Source organism: Primulina huaijiensis, chromosome 7 (genome assembly GCF_012295235.1).
Source record: "Primulina huaijiensis isolate GDHJ02 chromosome 7, ASM1229523v2, whole genome shotgun sequence".
NCBI lineage: Eukaryota > Viridiplantae > Streptophyta > Magnoliopsida > Lamiales > Gesneriaceae > Primulina > Primulina huaijiensis.
Window position 1 is genome coordinate 6,900,374 of NC_133312.1, and position 22,219 is coordinate 6,922,592.

The following is a 22,219-nucleotide window of genomic DNA, read 5'->3' on the forward strand; positions in this document are numbered from 1 at the left end:
TCTTCCTCCGACTCTCCTTCCTGAAGTAGCTCTACCATATGAGTGAGATGGGCATTCTCTGCATTAAGCTGGGCCACTTGTGTCTTCCATCCCTGAACGTCTGCCTCTGCCTCGTCCAACATATCAATGGTAAGCTGGTGGCGCAGTTCGTAATCCCTCTTATTCTGCTTGATCTTGTTCTTCAGTACCTCACCCTGTTGAGCCAGATGATGGTTCACCTTCGAAATGCTGTTTATAGCCTCACTTAAATTCTCCAGTCTCTTCTTGCTCCTGGCATTTTGCTGTTTTTCTTCTTCTAATTCTTTTCGGTATCGGTCGATGTCTTCGTGCAGCTTTCTCTCTCGATGCAAGCCGTGTTCTATGCCATCCCTCAAGTCCATGTTATCTCCTCTTACCAACTCTCCCTGGTAGATAGCGTTGTTAAGCTCGGTTCGTATTACCTCCTTCTCTGTGGCTAAGATCGCATTCTCCCGTCTTCTCTCGCCTAGTCTGGCTCTAAGGCGCTTTATCAGGCGCGACTGATTATCAATGGCTAGCTGCTTCATGTGGATTGCAGCTTGGGCACGATTGCGGAATTGGGGAGACATTTCGCTGGCGGGTTGACTCGCTGACTCGGCCGAGTTGACTCGCCGGGTTGACTCGCCGGAGTATGGTCGGAGCAAACGAGTAGGACGGCGACGGGGTGAGGGTCACGGAACCGGTGGTGGCACGGCCAAAATCGGTCGGAAAACTACTTAATTTGGCCGGAACTCGCTCAAAATCGGCGGACTCACTTGAATTTGGGCGTTTCCGATCGGTTAATCTGATCATGAAATTGATTGTTGGGAAAAGTTACCCATGCATCGTATATTGTTTGGGTAAATTTAATTGAAAATCGGAGTAGGATTGGTAGGGTAATTGGACGAAATACTTTTCGGGTTAGGGTTCATGTGCCAATTTCGTAGATCTGAAATTCCGGTTTCACACGAACACGAAATCTAAAATTGTGTGAGGGATTTTCTTCGTCTCATCGAGGCGGTTCGGGAACTGGTCGCCGATCGAAGAAAGGTTACCGGAGACGGCCGGAATCGGAGGAAACGCGACGCGCGCGTAAGGCCCTGTTTGGCCGATTTTTTCCGAAATTTTTTTTTTTTTTTTTTTGAAAATTCGATTTTTCCTACTCGGATTATGAACCTGGCGGCTCTGATACCACTAAAATGTCACGTCCCGAAACTCGGGATTTGACACCGGCGTCGTTTAACAATCACACAACTGAAACGACCAGCCTCGTAGCATAGTATACACCGAAAACCAGTTTACTAATCATAAATCTCAAAAAAAAAAACAACCATCTTTACAACTGAAATAAAATAAACTTGCGGAAACGTCTAACATAAAATTTTAAATTTGCTAAAATTCGAAAATCCCTACTACCAAAATCTCGAAAATTAAATTAAATCACCAGCCCCAAAACTGTTCAGATTCTTCTTCCTCTACCTGTTCTTCGGATTTATCTGGGAAAGGTTGTAAGGGGTGAGTATTTTGGGAATACTCAGTAAATGGGGGAATTATCGAACACCACATAACAAATTCCATATTTTCGAAAATAACATATATTGATAGCATGCTTTTCATAATTTTAACACTGCAATTTTTCACCTTTCATGGTTTACTGACGTCAGTCCCTAAGTTTTAATCCTCTAAGGGGGCGAGGCCGTAAAACAGTTCTATCCCACTGTTAAGGGCCATATGTTGGAATTCCACCCATTTTCAGGGAATCCTCACAGTGTTCTCACAAAAACGTAACAAGATTTTAAAAAAAAACGTAGACGGTGTTCGACCGCAATTTTTTTTCTTTAAAAAGAAAAACACATAACCCAAAAATTTAAACTTTAAAATTTGCCTACTTACCTTAAATTCTTGATGCAAAAATTACGTGAATAATTAGGGTTGCTTTCACAGGAATTTCGAAAATTCCTCTTCAACGGCTGGACGGCGGCAGCGCTTCGCTGTGCTCGAAAATTCCTATGGAGACTAGAGGAGAATTTTCGAAAATTTGCTGTATTCTAAGGTGTGATTTTCGAAAAGAGGGCCCTTCTATTTATAGGAGTTGGCTGCTATCGTGATAGTGCGTTTGAACTGTGAATCAAATCTAAAATCTTGATATATCCGTGATCTAGGTAGATATTCGAAATCTCCTTCTTTTTTTCCACCTAATTTTCGAAAATCTCATGGTGTATATTGTTAGATTTCGAAAATTCTAGGGATTTTATTATCTCTTATTTGATCTTTTATCCCAGTATCTCAATATCAACCTAAATTTTAGACATTTATCTGCTTATTTTCAAAATTTCTTCTTTAATTCCTTAGATTGAGATAAATTTATTCCTACCAAAATTTCAAGTTTAAAAATAGATAATATTATCTTAATCTCGAGCTTTATAATTCTGTACACGATAAAATTATCTACACAACTTAGATAACCTTAAAACAAATCTTATATTCTGAATGATTTAAATATTAATATCCAAGATTACACCATCAAATTATTAACCTGATATGATCACGATATTACAAAATCCCGGGTTTTACACTATATTATTCACCATAGTAGCAAAAGCCACATATCAAGGCGTTGTTTCTCAATAGGCTGAAATTGTCACAAATTCTTCAGTACACCCATTATTCTCTCACGTGGATGTAACTCAACTTGTGTAATTGGTCTAGCATCACTAAAGTGACCTTTCAGGAACAATGACCCAAAAAGTTGTATGGTGACGCCTTTTTCTGATTCATTATTTATTGCCGAAGTGCCCATAAAATAACAGTACGCTAGCGAGATCCAATACTGAGAGACTTCCAGGCAAATGATAATCAAGTAACTATCTAATTTAACTTACATACTTGTAAGAATGATATGGTGATGCAAACTACCTCCGATCAGGACCTGCCCCAGATGCAACTGTATCGCCACTCTAACCCCAGAATCTTCAGGCTTGCCCACATCTGCTTTGTTTGAAGTGCTTTCTTGTGTTATGCAAACTGAATTTGGCGAGAGGGTAAACTTCCGGTCCCTGTGGAACAACAACAACTTATATCAGAAATGAGAATTCCTGGTACAGAAGTTCCAGTAGGAATCAGGTTGCCTGTTGCTGGAAGCTCCAATAGTCTACTGCTAATTTGGTGATCAGTGCTCTCAATAACAAATCTGTTACTGACAAAAAAGAATATTTTTCCACTATCAAAATTAAATCTGCTCAAATATATTCAAGAAAGCACTTCACAAAACCGATCAATAAATGCTTTTCAAGCTAAATGCTACTGTATTGAAACACACGCAGCCTTTACACACCACATTTTTTTCACATTGACGGGCCACACAAATACACACAAATGATGCAGTAAGAGCCAACTCTCAGCCTGAATTTTCAGAACCATCAAATTCCCAATAAACAGTGGCGCGATGAAATTCTTGACGGACTGGATCTGCCTTTATCGACTGCTTAAGACGAGCATGTATTCTACCAAACAATCATCGACATTAACAAAGTTTCAGTTAAGTGGACGATTTATACATTAATAAAAATGACGAGTCGGTACAAAAGAGAGATTGAAAGATGCACAATTCTCAAAAACCTTGGAAGGTGAGAAGTTTAAGCTGCAATTTAAACTTACAACTGAGTAAAAGATCTTAAAATGGAAAAACATCATGTTCAATAGACATGCACACAAGATTGGAGCTTTCACCTAGACACATTAGATTTCAGGTACAAAGCATAAGCGAATAGATAGATATTCGTGGACATAATCTCCTAACATTTGCTTACTAAATTCATTTTAGAGATGGGGAGGGAAGAAAATCAAGAAAAATTTATAAAAAGTAAGTAAACTTGAGAGGCGAAAAATTTGTATGACAGTCCATTTTTATGTGACTGTCAATCCATTAGCCTTGGTGAAAAGTAAATTCGGTTCTAATAAGAAATCCATAAAGATGAAAACTTCTTGGTCGGTATAATAAAAAATGCTGCTTAATCAGTGAAACCAATAACTAAACAGGTAACTCAAACACTTGCATCAGGTCCGAAAAAACAGTCTCAACAAGATGATATTAATACCAAAACATTTCCACTACCTAACCACGATTTAAAGACTCGTTTGTCAGATCAACAAGTTCAAGATGATATTAATACCAGAACATTTCCACTACCTGACCACGATTTTAAAGACTCGTTTGTCAGATCAACAAGTTCATCACCCTTCGAACGTACTGCAATTTTGGGGGTTGGATACGCCTGTGTGACAGAATGTTGCGTTATTTGCTACCCGCAAGTGTATGGTGTCAAGTTTTAGTACTCAATTAAGCACAGATATCATTCCCACGGGAAACGTAACTTAATATTATATTAACTACCGTAATTAAAATATTCAACCTCTATTTAGATATGAAAGGAAATTCAATTAATATTTAATTTTTTCATTTCTAGACTAATTTGTTGATTTCGTTCTTTAGATATAGATAAGTCTATTTATGTGATTTATTCAATATAATTTGGGAAAATATCTATAAGATATTATATACCAATTTTGAATAGAGTTTGGTCTTGATAAAAATCTTGTGTCCTTGTTTCACAGATATGTAGTATCTACAAAGATCTAGGTAAAGAAGGATTATATATATATATTAGAACCCAGGTGTGTGTATATAGAGAGGTGTGGAGAATTACTTACGGCTTTCATATTCAGTCTTGAAGATTTGCAAGAGGAGTTTAAGTGATCGACTCACATACTCTCGTGTTACTGTTTGGTATTGTCAACACTCAAAGAACAACACTGACGCAGAGTGTTGATCGTCGAGTGGTTTCAGTTGGCTTTGAGCAATACTTGTTTTAGTTTATGCATCTCAGTTGTAGTTTTAATTTATTTTAGATGCTGTTTAATTTCTTGGCGTGTCAAGGAATTTAGTTTTGATAATTAACTAGTATTGTTTTGCTGTAAACGGATTACATGTTTTTCTAGTGAATTTCTTGCCATGAGGCATCGCACAAGTATTCGTACTTGTGCATAATTTAATTCGGGTCTCGGTTTATTTATTGCAACTATCCCTGCTTATTAACTACTAATTTCCGCTGCAGTGTTGTGTACTGGTGTTGTCAGGACCGTAGCACGACACAGAATTCTGATATACACATAATATTTATTTCATGTACTTTTATGATCAACAAACCTTTCAAGTGGTATCAGAGCTAACGCTTGATACACTAAGTGATTGATTCTAGTCTTCTGTTGTCTTTACAGGAAATATATCAATAACTCAATGGATGCATTGACTTCAAGTGCTGCTTTTAGACCACCGGTCTTGGATGTATCGAACTATGCCCTCTGGAAAGTCCAGATGAGGATGTACATTAAATCTATCGAAGAAAGGGCATGACAACGAGTCTTAGATGGTTGGTCTCCACCGAGAACAGTTGATGATGATGGAGATAGTAGAATGAAACCCGAGAGTTCATGGTCCAATGATGAAGTCCAAACCTCAAATTTTAACTCAAAGGCGCTCAATGCTATATTCACCTCTATTGATTTCAACATGTTCAGCCTTATCACCAACTGTATCTCTGCCAAAGAAGCGTGGGATATTCTTCAGAAACACTGTGAAGGGTCTGAAAGTGTTCGCAGGACCAAACTCAGAATGTTAACCTCCAAATTTGAAAGCTTAAGGATGGAGGAGAACGAGACTATTGTTGAATATGATCGAAGATTGCGTGACATTTCAAATGAAGCATTTAGTCTCGGTGATCCTATGTCAAACGAAAGACTGGTTAGCAAGGTCCTGAGATCCCTCCCAGAACGCTTCAACATCAAAATCTGTCTCATTGATGAGTCCAAGGACACTTCTACATTTAATCTGGAAGACTTGATCAGCTCACTCCGAACATTTGAGATGAAGCTGGACCTATAGAAAAGAAATAAAGGGAAGACCATTGCCCTACAAACTACTGAAGACTTCATGAACAGTCTAATTCAAGAGGCAAATGAATCTGATCTTGGTGAAGAATCAATTTCCTTGATTACTAAGAAGTTTGGTGACTACTTGAAAAAGATGAGAGACAAAAAGAGAACCGTGTTAACACCAAAACCTTCTTTTGTTCCTTCTGAAAGGAATAAACTGCATGTGCATACTCAAGGGAATTCTAGATCAAGGAATGAAGTAGTGGACCGACCAGAGGTAAAGAGAATTGATTCAGTACAGTGTCATGAATACTTCGGATTTGGTCATTATGCAAATGAGTGTGCAAATCGTCTTCGCAGAAATAAGAACATGACAGCTTCATTGAGTGACAAAGATACTGATGAAGAAGGTGACTTTAAGGAAAGAGACGATTGGACATCTCTATCTGCCATCCAGAGAGATAAATACAAACTGCAAGTCAATCCCTTCGGTGTTGCCACGGGTGTTGCAACACCAGGCCGCAACACGACATCAATGTCACTGTGTCTTAATGCAAAATCTCTGGAAATTTCAGATCTTGAAAAAAAACCAGGGATCTGACCAAGAAGAGCTTACTGTAGAGATAGTACAAATGATGTACGAAGAACTTTTTGATGATTGGCTTAAATGCAATAAGACAAACTCCATACTCTTAAAAGAAAACATTGACTTAAAAAGCAACTTGTCTCGTTTTGAAGTCTTGCTGAGTAGGAAGGACCTTGAACTATGTAAGGTTAAGCATGATCTTGAGAAGGCATCAAAGATCCTTGCAAAATTCAACTCAAGCTCATCAAAACTTGACTCTATGTTAACTATGGGAAGGGACATCACAACTGGTCTTGGATACGTTGAAAGTCTATATGAACATGGTGAGTCGTCTAACTCCAGTTCAAAGACCACAGTATTTGTAAAGATTGTTGAAGACTATGTTGAACCCTTAACAGTAAACCCACCTCTGAAGAATATACAAAGTTAAAAGCTGCCCTCTGAACAAAAGCTGAAAACATCTAGCTCATGTCCCTCATCTTCAAAAGGTCGCTCTTCAGCAAAGGTATCTCAAGTCAAAATGCCTGTGTCTACAACAAAATCTAAGCAAAGAAAGCGTCATTTTATCTGTCACTATTGTTATAAGTCTGGGCACATCAAACCATTCTGCTACAAGCTTCAAAATGACTACCTGAATTGGCATTCAAATCAGGTGTTACACAAGGTGTTGTCTAACACAAAGCACAACACCGCAGTCGAGAAATTTTCCACCAAGAAAGTATTGGTACCCAAAACTACTATTCAATGTAATGTCATTTATACTTATTTAAAAACTAACATTGAAGGTACGTGGTACTTTGACACTCGTCACATGACAGGAACTAAAGAACACCTCACAGATTATGTTGAAGTAAAAAGTGGGCGTGTAACCTATGGTGGTGGTGCCAAAGGAAAAATTGTAGGCAAAGGAACCCTGATTGTTGACGGGCTTCCTGAACTTCATAATGTCTTGCATGTTGAAGGACTTAACTCAAACCTAATTAGTATAAGTCAATTGTGTGATGACGATTTACATGTTAGATTCAATAAAAATAATTGTGAAGTCTACAATAATGCCAATACATGTATCATGTCAGGGACTTGATCTGCTAACAACTGCTACCAATTGAGAGAAGGTGATGATTGTCTTAGTGCTAAAGTAAGTGATCTTAATCTCTGGCATCAAAAATTGAGTCACGTAAGTTTCAAGACCTTGAAGAATCTGTGTAAGTTTGATGCTGTGAGAGGTATGCCAAACTTGATTTCAGGTAATATTTATGTCTGTGGATCGTGTCAGAAAGTTAAACAAACCTGTTTTGCGCACCCGGTGTTGCAACACTTTGGGACAACACGGTGTGCGCCTTGAACTCTTGCATATGGACCTAATGGGTCCAATGGATTTTGAAAGCTTGGGTGCTAAGAAATACTCGTTTGTGTGTGTTGATGATTTCTCGCGTTTTACTTGGGTAAGTTTCATTAGAGACAAATCCGACACTTTCGATGTCTTTAAAAAATTGCATGCTAGAATAACTAATTTGCATAATGTGAAGGTGGTCAAAATAAGAACTGATCATGGCAAGGAGTTTGAAAACACACAGTTTACTTCCATGTGTGAAAAGAAAAGAATCTCTCATGAATTCTCTGCTCCTAAAACTCCTCAACAAAATGGAATATCCGAAAGGAAAAATCAAACTCTCCAAGAAATGGCTCGGGTCATGTTAAGTTCTAAAAATGTGTCGAAACGATCTTGGGCCGAAGCCTTGAATACAGCTTGCCACATTTCAAACCCTGTATTTCTAAGGAATGGTTCTACCATGGCCTCTTCTGAAATCTTGATGGGGAGAAAACCAAATCTTAAATACTTTCATATTTTTTATTGTGTTTGTTATGCCTTAAATGATCGTGATCATCTTGCGAAATTTGACTCCAAAAGTGATAAATGTCTATTTCTCAGATATTCAATGAATAGTAGGGCTTACCGTGTTTTTAATTTGAGAACTAGAACAATTATTGAGTCAATTAATGTGGTATCTGATGATGGTGCAGATATGACAGGAAAAGCTAAAGAGGATGATACTGAAGGACTACTGGAGACAAGTAACAATTGACCAGTACGGATGTTGAACCTGGTGTTGAGTCCAGTGAGACAACACCATGCACAACACCGTCTCTGAACCAAACAGAAGCCATGGAAAATGAAGATGTCGATGATGATGTGATAATAGACAGTGGGAAAGATATTCCCAGCAAAATTCAGAATCATCACAAATTATTGGTGATGTACATGAAGACGTGCAAACGAGGAAAAAGGAGAAAGTCGACTACCGAAAGACGATCGGACTGGTGTGCATGAGTTCCACATTTTCCCAGGTAAGCTACTCATGTTTTGTGTCATAAATTGAATCCAACAATATATGTGATGCACTAAAAGACGAATTTTGGGTCAATGCAATGCAGGAAGAATTGGAACAATTTGTGGGCAATGATGTATGGGATTTAGTCCCTAGACCTTCGAATACCAATATTATTGGAACAAAATAGATATTTAAAAATAAAACAGATGAATCCGGTAACATTATTTGAAATAAGGCTCGATTGGTAGCTCGGGTATACGCAGTTTGAGGGGGTGGATTTTGATTAAACCTTCGCTCCTGTAGCTCGAATTGAGTCTGTCCGATTGTTTCTTGCTGTTGTATGTCATATGCGTATTAAAATATATCAAATGGATGTAAAAAGTGCCTTCTTGAATGAAATTCTAAATGAGGAAGCCTATGTTAGTCAACCTAAAGGATTTGAAGATCCCCACCACTTGGACCATGTCTACAAACTAAAGAACTGAAACACGCTCCACGAGCATAGTACGGTAGGTTGGCCGACTATCTGATAAACTTGGGCTTCAAATGAGGTGAGGTTGACAAAACTCTTTTCATTCAAAAACTGAAATATGATGTTTTGATCTGTCAAGTGTATGTAGATGATATTATTTTCGGTGCTTCATATCAAATACTTGTGAATAACTTTATGGATTGCATGTCATCACAATTCGAAATGAGCATGGTAGGAGAGCTAAATTTCTTTCTTGGATTGCAAGTTAAGCAATTGCATGATAGTATATTTTTGTGTCAATCCAAGTATGCAAAAAATTTGATAAAAAAATTCTCAACCGACAGCTCAAAGCATATGAAAACTCCTATGGGGTCAAGTGAAAAACTGTCCAATGATGGTGTTGGCGAGGGTGTGGACAACACCATGTATCGCCGCATCATCGGTAGCCTTCTATACTTGACTGCTACTCGCCCCGATATCATGTTCAGTGTGTGCTTATGTGCTAGGTACCAAGCAGATTCAAAAATATCACACCTAAAAGCTGTGAAACGTATACTTAGATACATTGCAGGTACACTAGAATTAGGTTTGTGGTACACATAGGACACTAACACAAACTTGGTAGGATTCTCTGACGCTAACTGGGCCGGTGACCTAGACGATAGGAAAAGCACATCGGGTGGGTGTTTTTATTTCGGAAACAATCTTGTATCATGGGCTAGCAAGAAATAAAACTGTGTATCTCTATCCACGGTTGAATCTGAATATGTGGCAGCTGCTAGTTTCTGTTCCAACTTGTGTGGATGAACCAAATGATTGATGACTATGGGTTCCATAGTGATACAATGATTGTATATTGTGACAATTCAAGTACGATAGACATTTCGAAGAATCCTGTTCAACACTCCCGAACAAAACACATAGATATAAGACATCACTTTATATAAGACTTGGTTGAAAAAGGAATAATTCTACTGGAATTTGTTAGGACTGAGAATCAACTAGCTGATATATTCACGAAACACTTAGATTTTGAGAGATTTTCCAATCTTCGGAAGTCTCTCAGTATGTGCCTACAATAATCACACACGTATGTTGTCTCTGGTGTTGCCAACACCGGTGACAACACCCTTTTTGCATGTCTGTTTTCAGGATCTATGCATATTGCATAATCATAACCATCCTACTCATTTGTGTAAAGTCTGAATAAGTGAAGGCTGTTTCTGAAAGGTACTCTCTGAGTGGTCAAACTTCCAATCAAATGTTGATGAGAATATTATGCTCAATTCGATACATCAAGTAGTTGAGGAGGCTCATGGAAATCATGATCTTGTCCAAAACGACAAAAGTGTCTTGGCAAGTGTGAGCATATGGAGAAAAACAGAAAAGGGGTAAAAATTGGGGGAAAATGGTTAGAAAAAAATGGAAAAAACTACGTAGAAGAGTCCATTGAAGGCCGTTCTTCTAGTGTGAGAGCTACCATTTCTAAGTCAAAATAAAAAATGGAAAAAACTACCTAGGGGAGTCCATTGAAGGCCGTTCTTCTAGTGTGGGAGCTACTTTTTTTCTAAACAAATTTTTTTTTTGGAAAACGGACCCTAACTTAGTGGTGTTGACTGGAGGTGTTGCCAACACTAAGTTCAGACACAACAAATATCCTTTAACTGCCTGACATTTCGATAATTTATCATATTGGAGGCATTCTTAGTATATGCATATTGATTCTTGTTTCGTGAAATTAATCATGTACGTTGATGGATCAGTATCGACCTATGACAGTTGATGAAAAACCTCAGTTTCCAAATTTTCTTAAAAAGATGACTTCTTGTGTCAGTGGGTTATAATCGACGTGGGTTTCCATTGGATAAATCTTCCGAAATGTTTTAACATTGAATAGATTTTTTTTTACCGTTTGGAACAAGGACGGAATAACAATTTAGTAATTAGGTAAACTAAGAAATGTTACCGTTGGGCCAAAGTTTTTTTACCGTTATTGTGCAACGCTTCAGGAATAAAATTCCTACATTTACTGGAGGGGTTTTTATACTCAATCAATTGAATTTTATTCGAATTAACTAGCTCTCATTTATCTGATTTTCCGAAATTGATTCTTGCTCTCTGTCTCTCTCTTTCTCTGTGACGTTTTTCAATTTACATTTTAACACTCTCCTTCTTGAAAAATGGCAGATAATCAATTCGATCCACTAGATATACGGAGTGAAATGGCCGCGAGTCACGGTGTTCCTCACCAGGAGGCAACACCATCAACAATACCATGGACAGAGACTCCCATTGAAAATCCTCTACAGTTAGTCCCTGTTGATCTTGAGCCCATTCCACTGGAGGAAATTCCTCCAGGAGAACATGGAAACCCTTGGGATACTGACAACCCTCCTGATTACGAAACTTATCAGCGGACTTTTCCCCCACAACCTCAAATTTATCAACGACGATCAAAACGGCAAGCAGGGTATAGCCCTGATTTTTCCGAACTAAAGAAACCACGTATGGCCTTATATTTTTCTCTCGATCCCGACTTCTCATCGGGAGATGACTCTGGAGATGACAACTACAAGTTGGTTGCCCAAAAACGGCCAACTCTCGCTAAGAAGACTTCTGCTCCTTCATCCTCCTCTACGGATCCGTCTGAAGAACCTCCTCCAGAGGTATGCTTCTCCTCTGAGGATGAACAATCCCTAGCCAAATTTCTTAACAGTCTACGGGAAATAAAAGCTAAAAGAGAATCGGTGACTAAAGAGAATAAAGCTCCATCGGAATCCCCTGAAGAGATTCCATCGAAATCTGAGTCAAGGTCTGAAGCAGAAAAGATTGATATTGGGTCAGGTCAGGCTGCTGAGTCTGAAGATGATGAGGTTACAGATTATGTTGGCATTGGTTTTGGCAACATCCCAGACAAAACCGTTGATATAGACTACAATTTCGACTCTGTCTTCTCGAATGCATTCTACTCAGAGAATGTTGTGAGTCAATGGCATCTTTATGCCCATCGAGAATTTCTGGAAAAAAGGAACGTTGATGTTGAGGTATATGAAAAATACAATCTAACCTCGTTCCTCCAGAATCGACAACTCCTCGCAATTGTAAGCTTCGACCTGCCTTATCCCAAACGACCAGTGCAAGAATTCTATTGCAATCTTACTAGTGCAGTAGGAGATGACGCTTCAGTACGCTATGGCCAAGTATTTCTACGGGACGCTATCTACAAATTCTCTCCGACTGTGATCAATGAACACTACGGGACTCCAAGCATCATTGAAGACAAACCCCCTGTTGGCATTGGTGAAGTCACCACTCTACTGACTGGGGAGTCATCACAAAGTACCCTGTCCGACCTCATCGCTTGGCAGTTGCTAGTTTAACATCATTCTATTCAGTTATCCATAAAACTGCCATCCGAAACTTGACCCCCTCCTCAAATACCACAGTGGTTACAAGGGTTCAGGCCCTTGTTCTGTATGATATTGGTACAGGTAGGGGATTTGATTTTGGCAAACTGGTGTTTCAGATGGTCCTTCAATTTTCTGAAGGAGGGCTCAAGTCTACCCGACTCCCATTTCCCTCTCTTATTTATGGTCTTCTTGAGACTCAAGGGTTTATCAGGGAGGAAGATGAAAAACTGATCCAGCTAAGGGAATCATCAAAGATTTCCCCTGCATTTTTTATGGGAAATAGAAAGGTAGATCTTCCATGGTCTGCTGAAGGTGTTGCGCAGAAGGATGACAACTCTGTCCCCTCATCTACTGCTGGTGTTGCCCTAAATGTTGGCAACACCGCCCAATCTTCCTCATCTATGTCTAAAGACTTTATCAAGCTCACCACTTCTGAAATACATACACAAATTGCCTTCAGACTTCAGCAGATTCAACAGGCCCGTGATACCATTGCCTTTGCAACCCAGCAGATCACTCAATCAAATGTCACAATCGCTTATTTTGAAAATCTGATCGCTGACTACCGGCTTCTTCTTGAGGTTGGCATCCATTCTGGCCAAAAAGAGGGAATGGCAAGTGATGATATGGCAAGTGATGAGAAGGCTGATGAAGCTATTGTTGGTGCTGAATCTACTGCTGCTAATGATGCAGACTGCTGATGTTTTTTTTTCTTTCTCTGGTTTTTTTGTTTTCTGGTTACTTTGTCTTTATCCAGTTTCCTTGCATTCATGTTCTCTAATGCTTGTGATGAATAAAGCGTTGTGTGTTTCCTTTGTCTCTACCTGACTTAATATCCACTTTTAAACTAACATGTCAAATTCAGGGGGAATTGCGAACTAGTCAATCATCACTTTTGGAAGTTTTTGTCCAGAAATGCAAAAAATGGGGGAGATTGAAAGGAAATTCAATTAATATTTTATTTTTGCATTTCTAGACTAATTTGTTGATTTCGTTCTTTAGATATAGATAAGTCTATTTATGGGATTTATTCAATATAATTTGGGAAAATATCTATTAGATATTATATACCAATCTTGAATAGAGTTTGGTCTTGATAAAACTCTTGTTTCCTTGTTTTACAGATATGTAGTATCTAGGAAGATCTAGGTCAAGAAGGATTATATATATATGAGAACCTAGGTGTGTGTATATAGAGAGGTTTGGATAATTACTTACGGCTTTCATATTCAGTCTTGAAGATTTGCAAGAGGAGTTCAAGTGATCGACTCACATACTCACGTGTTACTATTTGGTGTTGTCAACACTCGAAGAACAACACTGACGCAGAGTGTTGATCGTCGAGTTGTTTCAGTTGGATTTGAGCAATACATGTTTTAGTTTATGCATCTCAGTTGAAGTTTTAATTTATTTTAGATGCTGTTTAATTTCTTGGCGTGTCAATGAATTTAGTTTTGATAGTTTCACTAGTATTGTTTTGCTGTAAACGGATTAAATGTTTTTCTATTGAATTTTTTGCCATGAGGCATCGCACAAGTATTCGTACTTGTGCATAATTTAATTCGGGTCTCGGTTTATTTATTGCAACTATCCCTGGCTTATTAACTACTAATTTCCGCTGCAGTGTTGTATACTGGTGTTGTCAACACCGTAGCACAACACAGAATTCTGATATACACATAATATTTATTTTCTGTACTTTTATGATCAACGAACCTTTCAAGATAATTAAAGTAAATTTTGTGATTAATCGTAAACAAAACTACCTCAAGCACACAACGCTTTAAAATCAATGAGACAAAGAATCTAGAGGTGTGATTTTACTTGGTCTGAACTGTATTGACTTATCATCGACTTTTTTATTTATAAATTCAACCTGTTTACTACCCAGAATACTCGAATATTCCTACTCCCTTTTCCAAGTGATATGTAGGAATTAATTATCTAACATCAAATTCAATTTCCCTATTAAAACACAAACATTAAATAATTTCAATAGTACTACAATTCTTATAATGGGTTAGGTGGAGTTATAGGCTTCTCGAGCTCTATAAACACCAACGATATACTTTTTCCGATCCTATTCAAAATCCCCTCTCCCGAGAGATGGATCTCAAATAAATATGACAATCCATTAGTGATCAAGTAATTGAAAACAACAAACTCCGGAAAATTTGAATAAAACAAGAATAGCTTCGCATATAACAATCAACAATTCATAAATAAAGATTCGACCAAGCTCTTGCACACACGGAAAGTAAAAGAAATACCTTTACATTTCTCACACCCAATGCGAACATTAGACCAATTTACACAGCACTTACATGTTCCCCATATTTCAATACTACTTCACCTTGAGCTAAATCACTCCCCTGGCAAACAAATTTGTGAGGAAATTTGTTCATACAAAACATTCATATTAGTGCTAAGGTTGAATACACAAATGTAACTAGAAACATAGAACATCTTAATACCACTGACCGAATTTCACATCCTTGTGAAACTTATTTCAATATTTGTACTCCCTTTAAATCATCTGATGTACTCTTTACTATAGTGTCCTCTACTTGCACAACAGCATCGGCACCATCAGGTATTGGTCCTGGAAAAAATCAAGTTCAATATTCAATTAATTTAGGCTGCATGTCACCTTATTGGCTGGGTTTCGGAAACAATGAAGCAGTCACTTTTGAAACAAATCTGAACATTGACATTCCAATAGAACTTTACATATCCCAGTTCCATTTGTAATATAAAAACAAGAATCATTCGAAATTCTGAGCAAACGATTATGAAACAAGATACATGGGAAAATTCAACCCAAAGTTGAAGAGTCAATCCACACCAACAATCTCACATCCAGTTGTAACTGCTGAAGATATTGGATATCAACTTCCTCAAACACACACCTCAAGGTTTATTCAAGACGAAAGGCCATCCAAATGGACAAACAACAAGACACAACACTTAGTCAGCCAGTCCAAGACTTCTCTACGAAACCAATTCCCAATGACAAAGACCAAAGTACTGCTGAACTTGACAGTAATTCTCCCATTATTGATAAATGTGACATTGATGACATACCAATTGCATTGAGAAAAGGGACTAGAACATGTACCCAACACCCTATATGTAACTTTGTTTCATTTAAATCATTATCTCCTGCATATCGTGCCTTTGTGTCCAATTTAGATCACGTTCAGGTCCCAGGTTCAATCGAGGATGCACTCAAGGATCCTAAGTGGAAATCTGCTGCCGTAGATGATCTCAAAGCACTAGAAGTGAACAATACATGGCAGATTACTGAACTTTCTCCTGAGAAACGAACGGTTGGGTGCAAATGGATTTTCACGATGAAGTATAAGGCCAATGGAAGCATTGAACGATGCAAAGAATGACTTGTTGCTAAGGGGATACACTCAGTCTTACGGAATAGATTATAAAGAGACCTTTGCTCCGGTAAAACAAGAGTCAACACCGTCAGGGTACTTCTATCAATTGCTGTCAATATTGATTGTCCACTATTCCAACTGGATGTTAAAAATGCATTCCTCAATGAGGAACTGGAGGAAGAGGTATACACGGATATTCTCTCAGGGTTTGTGACAAAAACAGTGAAACATAAAGTGTGCAAGTTGAAAAAATCCCTATATGGTCTTAAACAGTCACCTCGAGCCTACTTTCATCGGTTTACCAGTGTGTTGACTAAAGAAAGGTATTTACAGTGTCAAGCAGATCACAAGTTATTCGTCAAGCACACCAAATGAAGGACTCCTGCTCTCATTGTCTATGTTGATGACATCGTTCTCACATGGGAGAGTGAACCAGAAATGACTCGCATAAAAAGAATCCTCTCAAGAGAATTTGAAATGAAAGATCTAGGAAAACTTAAATATTTTTTGGGGATGGAAGTGGCGAGATCATCTCATGGAATTTCAATCCCGCAACGAAAGTATGTTCTTGATCTACTGAGAGAGACTGGAATGTTGGGGTGCAAACCAATTGACACTTCAATGGACTCAAATATAAAAATGGGTATGAATCAAGATCGAGTGCTGTTGACAAAGGAAGATAACAGCGACTGGTTGGAAATTGATCTACCTATCACACACTCGACCTGACATAGGATACATCATAAGTGTTGTCAGTCAGTATGTGGCACCCCAAACCTCCCACGTAATCATACAACATGTGAAATCATATGCATAAAATTGTCTTTTCAACGATGTAATAATATAATGCATATACGACAAAATAGTGTAAACACCACACTATCTACGTCAATGCAGCAGAAACACATACAACTCAAGTAAGACAATAAACTATACTATTTCTATCTACTATCAACTACAGGAATGTTTGACTAGACACACCTAGTCCTTCACCACTATCATGTCTCACAGCATAGTCCTGTAACCTGTCCAACAGAAACAGCCCCCAAAGGATGAGCATACACAACAATTGATAATATAACTGGAATGATAACAAAAATACTTCCTTTGCTGTCTCTGGACAATCAAACCACCAACGATATCAACGTCGTAACTCCCATACTACTGCAACAACAACATCGACGATACGTCGCACCCCAACACCAGCGACAGCAATATCGTCGAACGAATAACATCAACGATACGTCGCACCCCTACTCAGGCGACAAAAATATCGTTGAACGAATAACATCGACGATACGTCGCACCCCAACACCGGCGACAGCAATATCGTCGAACGAACAACATCAACGTGACGTCTCCCAACAAACGACAGCCAACAATATCAACAATAATAAACAACAGCAAATATAATATCAAATCACCCAATTCCGGTGATTTCCCATCGTTCAACACAATAGTATTTATCAATACGAAACAATAACAACGTATGCTCGTACGTCAACACGTACCTGATACTCGAGTATATATATAATCTGGCTATTTCTTTGATCCCGAGGCTTGTGATGTATCTAAATAATTCAACAACAATTATTAGATCATTGTCACCGTATCAACACAATCATAACAACCTCAATATATCACATCAAATAGCCCAACAACAATTAATTCAACAAAATATAAAACTCGATTAAAAATTCTTATTGTTCATCACTTTAATATTCTAGTGTATTTAATTCACAATACTACCATCAAATACACCCTAATTAATTAAACATCAAATAATAGGCTATTTGACAACATCCGTCAAATTACGAAAATTTTATATCAACGTGTAGCCTATACTTCGTAGACTCCGAATATATAATCAGAATTAATAACAACTGACAAACAACTCTCTAATCTCAATCCAACGATTAAAAATCCCTAATTATAACAAATTAGGAATAATTCAAAACAACATCACTATAATCTTCTCTACTTCGTTAAGATCATACACTATTCAACAATCTTCAATTTCTGTATGATTTAACAATTTATCGGATTTATTCCAAAAATCGACGAATTTCAAACATCACCAAAACTATAAAATTTATACCTCGAATCGAAGATCTCGTGTCAACGATCCCAAAACTGAAGTCGGTTCGTCGATTGGATAAACCAATAAATCGCAAGATCGAAAAGAAAGTTTGAAACCGTATTCTCTCTTCACCTCTATCTCTGCTTGAACCCTCTACTGAAATCGTAGAATTCAATTCATAATGAATTGAAATCCACCGACTTTAACTTTTTATAATATATTTTTTTTATTTTTATTATATTAATAAAATAATATAATATAATATATAATATTTAACATTTTAACACCGATATATCCCTTTGAACTAGTCAAACGATCAAATTTTTCAAAACTCAAAACACGAAACTTCTATATCTTTGATTTTCTACGTCATATCCAAATTTCAAATCATTTGGACTTCATCTGACCAAAATATGTCATATTTCATTCTTTAAAAATCATTAATTATTTAGTAATATCACATTACTAAATCAACAACTTGTAATATTTACTTCAAGCATTACATTTCTACCCCCTTCAATGAATTTCGACCCTGAATTTAATCAACAACAGTAATAACATGCATAAATAAAGATACGTCATACCATCAAAATAAGTAGGGGTAGAGCTCCCTCATATGCCGCTCTGTCTCCCAAGTGGCCTCTTCGACACCTCTATGCTCCCACTGAACCTTCACCATCGATATAAGCTTACTACGAAGCTTCCGTTCAGATCGATCCAAAATACAAACTGGTGTCTCAACATAAGACACATCAGGATCTAACTGAACCTCAAAAATATCCAACACATGTGAAGGATCTGGCTCGTACTTCCGCAACATCGACACATGAAACACATCATGAATACCAGATAAAGATGGAGGTAGAGACAATCGATAAGCCAAAGTGCCTATCCACTGCAATATCTCATACGGGCCAACATATCTCGGTGCCAACTTTCTTTTCATACCAAATCGTACCGTACCACGAAAAGGAGAAACTTTCAAAAATACTCGATCGCCCTGCTGAAACTCCAATGGTCTTCGTCTTTTATTTGCATAGGCGGCTTGTCTATCTTGAGCTGCTTTCAATCGCTGCTGTATCAACTTTACTTTCTGTTCCATCTCAAGAATCATCATAGGACATGTGACTATAGCTCGATCAACATCATCCCAGTATAACGGAGATCTACAACGCCTCCCATACAATGCTTCAAATGGATCCATCTGAATACTACTCTGATAACTATTGTTATACGCAAACTCCACCAATTGAATAGATGAATGCAAAACAGATTTAAAATCCATAACATAAGCACGCAACATATCCTCCAGCGTTTGAATAGTACGCTCAGTCTGACCATCTGTCTGGGGATGATAAGTCGTACTCTGTCTCAACTCTGTCTCCATCGCAGTCTGCAATCTTTCCCAAAAATGAGAAGTAAATCGAGGATCTCTATCAGATATAATAGACACTGGAATCCCATGCAACCGTACGATCTCTCATATATGCAACTGTGCCATCATCAAATACGTACTATTCATGCTATAGGGTATAAAATGTGCAACTTTCGTCAATCGATCAACAATCACCCAAATAGCATCAATAGTTCCAGTGCTTCTTGGCAAATGAGTCACAAAATCCATATATGTGCTCCCATTTCCAAGTCGGTACTTCTAAACTGCTCAATTCACCTCCTGGCCTTCTCCTCTCAGCTTTGATCTGTTGACAATTGAGACATCGACGTACAAAATCAATCACATCACGTTTCATTCCCTTCCACCAAAATTGAGAGCGTAGATCCTTATACATCTTCTTGCCACCAGGGTGGATAGAATATCGACTACAATGTGCACGCCGCAACAGGCCCTGGCGCAACTCCGAAGTATCAGGAATTACCCATCTATCATTCATCCTCAAACTGCCATCATCAGCAACTCTAAAAGGAGTATCTTGTTTCTGAGAAACCAACTCTTTCCATCGCTGAACTCTCTCATCTGTCATCTGTGCCTCACGAATACAACCATATATATCAGGTTCAGCTAATAAGGCCGATACCTGGATAGGAGTCATCGAGATATCAAAATCATATCCCAAGGAACAACAAGACATCATCATAGCTGATAAACGACTCACATCCTCTGCAATACAACTAACTTTACGACTCAATGCATCAGCTGTAAGATTGGCTCGGCCAGGATGATACTCAATTTCACAATCATAATCTTTCAACAAATCTAACCACCGTCTCTGCCTCATATTCAACTCTGTCTGAGTAAACAAAAATCTCAAACTCTTATGATCCGTATAAATCGTAAACGAGGTACCATATAAATAGTGTCGCCATATCTTCAAGGCAAAGATAATGGCTGCCAACTCCAAATCATGCACAAGGTACCTAGTTTTGTGTGGTTTCAGCTGTCTCGAGGCATATGCCACAACATGTCGATCCTGCATCAAATCACATCCCAAACCATGTAGTGATGCATCAGTATAAACAACAAACCTTTCGTTTTCTGTTGGGATTGATAACACCGGTGCGGTCGTCAGTCGGTGCTTCAAATCCTGAAACCTCCTCTCACATGCTTCAGACCACTGAAATCGCACACCTTTCTGAGTCAACTGTGTCAAAGGTCTAGCAATCTTTGAAAATCTCTCGATAAATCGACGATAATAACCTGCTAAACCCAAGAAACTACTGATCTCTGGTACAGATGTAGGTGCAGATCCCTCCCACCCCATAAGTGCATATATGAACTTCATGTCCCGGTCGCAAACCCAAGAAACTTCGGATCTCTTTCACCATGTTTCTGTCTATATTGGCTGATAAGACAAGACGTAGTTGGAGTGAACGTGAAGAAGAGTTTTTGATACAAGCACTGAAAGAGGCTTCCATAGAAGTTTAGAAGAGCGGCAATGGATTTTGGCCAGGCTATTTATCTTTTCTTGAAAATCATATGAAAGTTGCATTCTTTAACACAAACTTACGTGGCAACCCACATATTAACTCCAAAGTTCATGTGTGGAAGAAATTGTACGGATATTTGGTGACAATATTAAGTAAAAGTGGAGTCGGATGGTACAACATAGAGAAGACCATTGAAGCTTCAAACGACATATGGGAAGCACTAATTAAGGTATTTTTTTGTTCGAGATATTCTCGACTTTTGTTCTTTACAGAAAGTATGTAGCTCAATGTATTGTTTATAAAATTCTTAGGCAGATGTTGGAAACTTAATTTCGGCTGTTTGACAAACCATTTATCTATTGGACTAAATGATCAAGTATTCGTATTATACAACTTGCCTAACTGAAGTATCACGTGAGCTATCAAAGGCAACCGAATCCAGCTGAACTGAACCTTCGGAGTTAACTGACTGATCAGTTGGAAACTGATCAGTTGAACCTAACTGGATTTCTGAAGACAGCTGATTGATCAGTTGCTTCACTCAGCACAAGCTTATCAGCTACAATTTATCAGCTGATCGCTCAGCCATACACGTCATCAAATGAAAAGGACGTTCAACCGACATCAGTACAAGCAGACTGCAACTCGTAGTGGAACGCCGCATTTCAGAATCTACAGTGTACAATTGTCAGGAGAATATCGACGTGGCAATCAACAGATATAAAATTCAAATATTATATCAAGTTACCGTTGGAAGAGAAGTCTATAAATAGGCAAAGAGAGCAGCTGACGAAAAAAGATACAAGAACAACTATTTTACTCAAGCTGTTACTCTGCTGAAATCAAAAGCTCACTCTTACTAAGTTCTATCTGTAGCATTCAAGGCTACCTTCTTTGAGCTTGTTAGCACACTGTAATCTTTGTTATATTGTTAAGTTGTGCTAAGATCAGTCACGAACTGAAATAACCTGTTGTAACTAAGATTTTCAGTTTTGGCACTGATAAGACCAAACTGAAGTGGGTCAGTACAAACATTGTATTTGATCAAAGTCTTTTAGTAGAAATCCTTTCTTCGTGATAGAAGAGGTGACGTAGGAGTTATTCCATTCTCCGAACATCCAGAAACAAATCG

At 38.1% G+C, this 22,219-nt stretch overlaps 1 protein-coding gene and 1 long non-coding RNA gene across 2 annotated transcripts in view; both read right to left on the reverse strand.

Annotated features, from left to right (window-relative positions):
- LOC140981553 (uncharacterized) overlaps nucleotides 1-587 on the reverse strand; it is a 6,647-nt gene extending 6,060 nt beyond the window's left edge. The window contains exon 1 of the mRNA XM_073447986.1: nucleotides 13-587. Coding sequence (XP_073304087.1) covers nucleotides 13-587 — 575 coding nt within the window. The remainder of the gene's footprint in view (nucleotides 1-12) is intronic.
- Nucleotides 588-17,051: 16,464 nt separating this feature from the next.
- LOC140980159 (uncharacterized) lies at nucleotides 17,052-19,285 on the reverse strand. Its single transcript, XR_012175889.1, has 3 exons — nucleotides 18,786-19,285; nucleotides 17,633-17,692; nucleotides 17,052-17,146 (listed from the first exon to the last, which is right to left on the reverse strand). It is a non-coding gene; the product is annotated as an uncharacterized lncRNA (long non-coding RNA).
- Between the last annotated feature and the right edge of the window lie 2,934 nt (nucleotides 19,286-22,219).